Below are 9,385 nucleotides of genomic sequence, written 5' to 3' on the forward strand. Positions count from 1 at the left end.
TGTTCCTTACTACATTGATGCAAACTGTTCATCCATACAAGTAAATAAATCTTATGTAAATTTGAGAATAATAACTATCCATGATGAGAAGATTTCAAAAACTACATTTTTCAGCCATAAGTACTTGGAGAAAGTTTAAATTTTGAGTTAAAATACTCAAGTGGAGCAAAATGGGTGTATGCAATGAGCATATTACGTCTGAATTTACACCGAACACAAACTCTCTAACAAGCATAAATCAACCACGAGTTCATATCCATAACCAAACATATATAATCCATAACCAAACATATATATTTTTTCAGTTATTCAGATTCGATTAAAGCAGATGTTGAGAATCTTGAGATATATTTTCAGTTAGCTCTACAAATGACATGTCGGGGTGGGATTCAAATAAGAATCCTCGTTTGCATACCGGATGCAAATTCGGATCTTAACAGATTCAAAATTGAGGATTCTAGTTATTGTGTAACCTAAACAACTTTGGTTCAGGTGTCAACATGTTTTATCTGACAAGTCCATATGTTGACCTTGTCGTAATGACATATCATGAATGCATCCTTAACTGAACCCATGGTCGGAGAGAGGATTTTTTAGAAGAAATTTTTGGGGGTGGGGAGACATTAGAATCTATAATCATCTCATGTAACTTGTTTGTAAAAATGCTTGGTAGAGCCGGTATGCATTATTTCATTCGAGAAGGAATAAGCCTCATTTAATTAATTCCACCATTCATGTACATTTCTTTTTCCCCTAGTTTTCATGTACATTTCCTATGCCCTCATTTAAACAAATAACTTGTTAACTGAGGCCTTGAAAAATAAAAGTATTCTAAAATGTAATTTCTATGACAGGTGATCACAATTTCTTGAAAATTTGAAGAAAAATAGGAACTACATATGGATGTATATATATGTATTAATCAGAACAAAAGTTGGAGTGGGACAATTTTCCATGTGATTTCCTCCTCTCAACGTGTGGCAAATTATCGTATTCATATTGGGTTAGAGAGAATATATTTCATTGAGGTTTGGTACGAGTGTGATAATTTGCTGTAAATCTATGTGGTCATTTACATAATTCTTGAAGAGAGTTTTTCATAGACTGTACTTGGTGATAATTACGTTAATTTCATTTCATCCGGCTGTTTAAAAGATCTGGCCTAAAAGTACTGCTTTTACTTACTAACAATGCTTCTTAGCCAGTTCGGTACCTCAGTTCTTGTTTCTTAATTGGTAACATTTTCATTTTTATTTTAGCTTTTGTCTTCAACTTGGTTGATTAGACATGTACATTTTTTGCATTTGGAATCATGATAAGCTGTAAATATTCCTATTTTTTTTACAATTGAAATAGTTCTGCTTCTTTATTTATTTATTTATTTATTTATTTATTTTTATTTTTTATGTTGTCGTCTTTTATTTGTGTATTAATGCATGTATGCATTTTAATTGAGGTTTTCATTGTCATTATGGATGACCTTTCTTATGAAGTTATACAGTGTCTCGTGCCTTCTGTGCATGCACCTTCGTGTGTTTTTGGCTATGGCATCAAGTTAATTGGTACTGGTTTTGGGCATTTTAGAATTTGCTCGAGGAACAAATTGAACGAAAGTGATAGTAACAAATGGTGGTCAAAATCCTTTTATGACTGACTTAAAGCCTTGATTCCACAGAAATGTTGTACTGTAAAAACTATACTGTTTTTGTATTGCTTTTGATCGGCGGACAAGAGCTAATAATTGTGCTACAAGCTTGTCGGTTTAGAGAAGCTTCTGAGAAATGTTAGAAAATCAATTTTCCACAATTGAGAAAAGAAAAGAAAAGAAAAGAAAAAGGTTTATATGATTAAAGTACTGGGACCATGTAGATCATTTGTTTCCTGCTTATCAGAAAAAAAGAAAAGAATACAAAAGGGGTAGCCCAAGTGGTCTCTGGATGGTTTCAATTTCCTACTTTTTTTTTTAGCTACACATGTTGGTGCTGTGACCTGATCGCTTGAAACTCTATCATATACATGTCCTGCGCCTCTATATGCAATTTGATTTTGTTCATGTAAATCTTATGGAACTTCATATTTGAAAGATGAAAAGTGCATTTGTGCTAAATGTGTAGAGACTTTCTTTGTTGACTTGAGGGTATATGCTGTGCATTTCAGTGTTAGGCCATCTGAAGCAGGCTCGCGGAAGCCCAATTTCCGCGAGCCAAGCCTGTTGGGCGCACAGTGCCCTAGCTAAAATGGTGGGCCCCGTTTTTACTCTCGGGCTGGCTCGCGGTATTCAGTGAGCCGGCTAGCGATCGCTGTCCATTTTTTTTTTGTTTTATTTGCTGCAAAACGGCGTCATTTTGGACTGCCTGTTTTGTCTTCTGTTTGGCAGAATTGTATTTAAAAAAAAAAAATCTAAAAATAGGTTATTTTGAGTTCTTTTTAGAAAAAAAATTTAAAATAAAATTCATTAAATAAAAAAATATTGTTTAGGCACTATTTATAGAAAAAAAAAATTATTTGGGCCAAAAATAAATTAAAAAGTTTTTTTTTTTTTTTTTTTTTTTTTTTTTTTTTTGCTTTAAATTTTAAATTTGTACCACAAACAATACATTTAGCCATTAATGCACTGTTTGGCTAACACAAATAGTGCCTTAACGGCTATAATTTTAAAAAATATATATATAATTTTTTTTTTAACTTTTGTAAAAAAAATAATTAAAATTATAAATTCATCTACTTATTCCCTGTTACAAATATAGCCGTTTAGAAAAAGTTAAAAAAAAAAAAATTAAAAAAAATCAATTTTTATTTTTTATTATTATTATTTTTTGAGAGCGAAAATTTGGAGAGCTTGATGGAATGTATGTTTCTGGAAAGCGAAAACTGCTAACGTGACTTTTTGAATTGTTGACGTGGCTCTTGAAAAAATTGATTTGACGTTTTTGAAGAGTCAAAATCCGGAGAGGCTAGTGTAATGCACTGTTTGGCTGACACAAATAGTGCCTTAACGGCTATAATTTTAAAAAATATATATATATATAATTTTTTTTTTAACTTTTGTAAAAAAAATAATTAAAATTATAAATTCATCTACTTATTCCCTGTTACAAATATAGCCGTTTAGAAAAAGTTAAAAAAAAAAAAATTAAAAAAAATCAATTTTTATTTTTTATTATTATTATTTTTTGAGAGCGAAAATTCGGAGAGCTTGATGGAATGTATGTTTCTGGAAAGCGAAAACTGCTAACGTGACTTTTTGAATTGCTGACGTGACTCTTGAAAAAACTGATGTGACGTTTTTGAAGAGCCAAAATCCGGAGAGGCTAGTGTAGATGGCCTAAAGGTGGGCATGATAAATTGCCATAGTGTACCCCTGTAGTGTGTTATAAACATAAACATGTTTTTTCAATTTCTCCGCACTTCTCCAGTTCTCTCGTTCGTCTCACGTTACTGAAAAAGTCCTTGTTGAGTTTCACACCTTAACTCAAGTTCAATCGTCTTGATCGCTTTAAGGTATATTATGACTTTATGAGTATTAATTGTTTGAAGTCATAAATCTGCCGAGTCATTAGTCTTCATTTTCAAATTGGTTATATGTCCATTTCATCATCCATCATTTCTAAGAGCTGTCTGATCATTATAATAACATGTTCTATCATCAACAAGACTGATCAGAACTTGGTACCAGTTTTGAGGTATTATGTTTATGGTCTGCCTGTCATTTATTTGTCATCAACACCTTTCAGTTGCTTAATCCAAGAATGATTTCACATGAATTTGGTGATGTGTGTGTGTGTGTGTTTTTCCAGAAGGCAGGGGTGGAAGCACAGGGGCTGGGGAAAATCCCACTTATATTAAACTTTTAGTGGGAAAATTTTATAAGTGGGATTTTCATTTGTCTCCCTTACTTTGTGGCATGACATTATTTGATTATCAGTGCTGCAACTCTATCTGTCAAGTTGACATTTAACACTATCAGAAGATCTGATATGTTGCAATTGACTGATGATGGATGCATAAAGAGGCTAGGAATGGATGAAACATTAATGGACCTCTACCCCTATTGATTATTTGACCCGAGTTCTCGAAATGGGACCCACGCCATATGCTGTGTGCCAGTGTTTTTCAATATCTTACATAGTTAGATTTTTTAATATAGATGTGCATATATGGTCCATGTATAGCCACATTGTTTGATTCAGATATATGGTTCAGTAGAAAAAGGAAATCAAAAATACATTAGATGATTAGGAAATTTATGGGTGGAATGGGCTTTCATGTATCAATCACTTGTCACTTCCAATTACTAACATCTGCACATATGTAATCCTTCTTTTATAGTTTGTGTTAGGTTTTACATTGAATGTGATCAGCTTGACAATCTCATAGGGTCATAAGAAGCCACAAATCTTATAGTTGGCTTCAAATCCTTGGAACTCTTAACTATTCAAGCCATTAACTAGTTTCAGTTTTTGGTTTGTTAGATCAAATATTGATCATATTGTTGTTTTGGGGAACTTGGGTGCATGAGCCAATTAAGGTAGTCCAAATGGATCGGACCTGTGAACTTGTTTAATTTTCTATTGCCATGGATGAGTTTATAACATTGATTAGGAGCTGATTGGCACCCCCTTAACTTTTTGATCTCTCGATCGAAATGTACCCTAAGTCGCATGGTTCTTTTAAACGGATGACACTTACACTCTACGCGCGCTTCCTCTTGCACACTTCGCACACGCTCTTGCTGCTCATCTCACTATGTGTGACTTAGATTGTCACTTTTGCACATTAACTCTACTTTTGCACATTCGCTCTCGCTCTTGTATCCGTTTTGTGTTACTTAGAATGAATCATGTAATCTTTACAGAAACATTGGACATATTGCTGAGCAAAATTGTTATGGTGTGCATTCGTTCAATATCTTCTCAATTTGAAAAAAGAGAGGGAAAGAAATAAAAAGACTCTTTAAATCCTGCAATATGGCGGCAAGCCTAGCTTAGCATCTTTCTTGGTTGGGTTTTTAGATTCTTATTTTAGTATATTACTAACAGGGAAAGCAGAATGAGGTGAAATTTGGGTTGCTGAAATTTTTAAGGCAAATGCATTTGAAAGAGAGTATGTCTATACTAGATTTATCATTTTAAAAAAAGAAAAGAAAAAAAAGAATTATCCTTAAAAAAAAAGAAGCTAGAATGGTCATTCTAGGTGAAGGATTGATATCCACCAAGTTGATTTTTTTTTTTTTTTATTAAAAAAATGATAAAATAAACACACAATTTCAACTAATCCCTCTTCTCCTTCATGATCATCACTGCCCCTTTAGCCCTTTAATAAAAAAAAACAGTGACTTGATATTTAATTGTCGGCATTTTGTTAATAGGAGAAGCATTTACTGCTTTAGCACAACATGCCTTAACACACACCAACCGTCCTAGACCATTTCTCTTACTATCTATTTATTTTTATTTTTTTTCAAAACTATCTATTTATACATTATAAATAATATGCGCACTTGTTTCATACTATATAATATATGGAATATATACATATATGTAAGTGAGGAAAGTCAATTGATATGTGAACGTTCATAGTCCTTAATTATCTTCCCATCCCATCACTTCAATATATTGTCACACATGATTATTGACCCACCTACGTAGATCCGACGTAACAAAGACACGAGGTTATTGTTTGCATTGAATCCGGGTGAAAAAAAGGTCGTGGGCTTACACATAAATTATTTGCGGGGCAGGGCAAAGACCTGGCCCGTTACATATGGGCTATTTCTATGCCCAGCTCATGTAAAAATACCGTTATTTTCCCGTGAAGAAGAAGAGGCAGGAGCGTATTGAACCTCCACATTCACCACCACCCGCTCCCCTTCCTTTCTCTCTCTCTCTCTGTGCATATATAGAGAGAAACTGAAGAACCAGTTTTTATTTCATGAAGAGGTGATTCTAGAGAGAGAGAGAGAGAGATGGGATCCGAGACAGAGCGCGACCCAAGCTCCACACCTAAATTGTCTTTCAATTCGCTTCCAAGCAAGCAATTCGAATCTCCAGGGATGCCAACACCACCATTCCATGCCTTAGCTTCAGTTCCATTCTCGTGGGAAGATGAACCTGGAAAGCCTCGACCTTCCACCACCACCGCCACCGCCACCGCCGCAGCACCCCCCAAGTCCAAAAGGAGCTTAGAGCTGCCTCCAAGGCTGTTGACCGATCAGGTTAAAGTTACCAACACGTCCTCCCCTACAACCGTGTTGGAGGGGCCTTATCCCGGTCGTTCTCTCTCTCACACGCTGTCGTTTTCGTTCGGTAAAAGGTCATTTAGGAGCCCTGACGGAGGGCTGCAAGCCGGCGATGGGAAGAGAGAGATGAGTAAGGAGAGATGGAATCTTAGTTCTTGCAGGTGGGGAAGTTTTAAGGAAAATAGTACTGAAGTAGTGTTTGGGGCTAGTTTTGACTTTTCAGACTCTGCTAATGTCTTTGAGACTGATCGCACAAAAGTGAAGATCACAAGGGTTAGAAGACGAAACAGCTTCTTCAGTTTCTCTCATACACATTCTAACCTTTGGGTAAGTTTCATCATAATAACTTTTTCCTTTTAGCTTTATTTTTATTTTTATATTTCTTTCCAAAAAAAAAAAAAAATTATTTGTATTAATCCACACAGTTTCAGCCCCAACCTGTTTATCACTTAATCACTGCTTAATTTCATTTAATTAAGTTGAGAAATGTTAAGAAACCAAAGTAGTACTTTTCGGGCTATTAGCTAGTGATTAACAATGAGGTTTCAATGAGCAATTCTACTTTTTATGACTGTCAACTGGGAAATTCTTATATAATTTAGTGGCCATTTGATTCCCTATATTACCCAATTGTTTAAGCACTTGTTGGTCTTGGTGGTATTGCAGGCAAGCATCTATGGAAGCTTCAAGCAAGCCGTCCCATGGAGACGTAATCAAGAAAAACAGAGGAAACAGAGGAGTTTGTGATAGTAGCTTTCTGATCTGCCACTTGGAGCTCTAATTCTCAATCTGAACTTTTATGTCCAGATAAAGGATTAATCTTCCCACTTTATATATATATATATATATATTATAGTACATGAGTTCAAACATAATGTAATAAATGGATGAGCTAAGCTTCACTCTGTCTTCTTGTGCTGACAATATTGGTCCATCTCTTGCTCACTGGACCTTCATCAACTGCAATATGATCTTAGTTATATAATCCATTATGACACAAGTGTCTTGATTTTATGTAACTAAATGTGAAGGGTGTCTATGTCTAAAATCTTAATTGATTGTTCACATTGTATTCCTTTATACAGTTGTGTGTGTAAAACATATTGGAGGTAATCTAATTTATTGTAAGAGTTTTGATTTAGGTGTGGTTTTGAGCAGTATGTGATGTGATCAGATCAGCACACATAAACTCAGACTAAACTGAGTGGATAGTGTTTAGTGTGTGTTTATCTTAAATAGAGAGAAAAGAAATGTGATATTTGGGATTGACCAATCCCTCATATGCTATCCTGCCAAAAATGGAAAGATTTGAAAAGAGAGTATAGTGGTTAAGTAATACTTTCACAATCCCAAATGAAGGCTTAAGGTTCAAATTCTCTTAATCAACTGATAGATCATAGAGGTTGGGTGTTACATTAATTCAACTTCATGACAGTCACTAGCTAGAACAAATAATCTAATAATATTTAAGCATTAATTGTTTAACAAATAGCTTATTTCTGCAAACACAATAGCACTATGCTCTGGAAATAAAGTGATTTTATAGCAATGCATGAATTCGTTCGATGTTGCATGGCCTCTGTGACGAAAAAGAACCCTTTCTACATTAAACTAGGCACAAATGCAAACTTTCCAGTGAAAATTAAATGCTAGAGAGAAAATTAGGTTAGTAATTGCATTACAAATGTGGTCATGTGGTGTAAAGAGACAATAGCTACTTTGAACAGAAACCTAAAAGATCCTTTGACACAGCAGATCAAGAAGAAGTTGCAGCTGCTGCAAGAGTCCTTCTCCTCTTGTAATTGGCCTTGAAACAGGCCTGCCTCAACTTCTTCGTCCTCTCTGTCAGTTCCATCTCTGGCACCTGCTCTATCATTCTCTTGTGCTCTTCTAGCATTTCTAACTCCTTCGCCAATCCCAAACCCTAAATCACAACAAAAACAAACAACACAACTCAGCTTTGACATGCATTTATATATACATACACACACACACACACACACACACACACACACACATATATACACCAAGAGAAATCCGAAAAACAGGTTTTCCAAGTCTATGAAAAAGTACTTATATATCTGTATATATATTATGTCAGTTTTTGATACATACCTTCACATTGTCAATTAGAGTCTTCAAGCTCTTGAGTTTCCGATGAGGCCACCTAGTGATATTAAGTTCCCTGCATCTCTTCTTGAGAACAGTCAATCCAACATTCAGTTCTTTTGCTGCTTTTGTTATTGGAATATCAAAGTACTTCTGAATCTCCTCCAATTCTAACGTAGCCGATTTACACAGCCTTCCACTCTGCCTTTTATTCATCTCCTGATCATACATTCTTGAAGTTGCATCGGGCACTTCACTTGTAACATTCCCAACATTAATGTCACAAAGCTCAAAAGTACCTTCAGTCATAGTGTTCAATGGCATAGCATTCACCACAATATCTTCATAATACGACGACGGAAAGTTCACATCCCATGAACTGAAATCTTGAATGACATCTTCAAAATCATTGAAACCAGAATGGGCAACTTGATTGTTTTGGTGCTGGGGATGAAATAAGTATGGATCATAATCAAATAAGGTATTGGTTATGCAATTTTCATAGCCACCAGTGAATGTATTTGGTAATTCTAATGCTCTGCACACAAAGAAAAATAACACAAAAGTTTTAGTATATATGGTAGAAGGAAAAATACAAATCAAATGAAAGTAATGCTCACACACACACAGATATATATATATATATATATATATAGAAGTCTAAGAGAAATTTAAGTGTTTAGTTACCCATTTAACTGTTCCTCAATGTATAACCAGTCAAACTCATTTTGGTACTTGTCCACCTTTAGAAAGTTAAATTGTGTAGAATCCATATCTATTTGAGAGAGAGAGAGAGAGAGAGAGAGAGAGAGAGAGAGGGAATTAGATGGAGAGTAGAAAATGGAGGGTATAAATTGAGGAGGAGATATATTGGAGTTTGTGCACACAATTGTGGGAGTTACAATATCGTGGGGATAATACTTAATGAGATATTAATTAGTGAACGATTACCAATCACAAAAGGGGGCTGCATCGATCATGCATGTCTCTTTAATGCTTATTATGTTATACGTTGATATATATATATATATATATATA

General features: G+C 34.7%; 2 protein-coding genes across 2 annotated transcripts; one reads left to right on the plus strand and one right to left on the minus strand.

The window, feature by feature from the left end:
* The first annotated feature begins 5,762 nt into the window (after positions 1-5,762).
* LOC132312769 (uncharacterized protein At4g00950-like) lies at positions 5,763-7,303 on the plus strand. The gene is made up of 2 exons (XM_059811273.1): positions 5,763-6,565; positions 6,905-7,303. Exons 1-2 carry the CDS (start codon positions 5,966-5,968, stop codon positions 6,983-6,985), a joined length of 681 nt encoding a protein of 226 aa, XP_059667256.1. The 5' UTR covers positions 5,763-5,965; the 3' UTR covers positions 6,986-7,303.
* A 691-nt stretch (positions 7,304-7,994) lies between these two features.
* LOC132314561 (protein RKD4) lies at positions 7,995-9,120 on the minus strand. Its single transcript, XM_059813408.1, has 3 exons — positions 9,035-9,120; positions 8,354-8,885; positions 7,995-8,162 (listed from the first exon to the last, which is right to left on the minus strand). Exons 1-3 carry the CDS (start codon positions 9,118-9,120, stop codon positions 7,995-7,997), a joined length of 786 nt encoding a protein of 261 aa, XP_059669391.1.
* Positions 9,121-9,385: the final 265 nt, after the last annotated feature.

The sequence above is a fragment of the Cornus florida genome, unplaced genomic scaffold, assembly GCF_030987335.1.
Source record: "Cornus florida cultivar Cherokee Brave unplaced genomic scaffold, ASM3098733v1 CherokeeBrave_3.0.0_Hap2_Chr06, whole genome shotgun sequence".
In the NCBI taxonomy this organism is placed as follows: Eukaryota; Viridiplantae; Streptophyta; class Magnoliopsida; order Cornales; family Cornaceae; genus Cornus; species Cornus florida.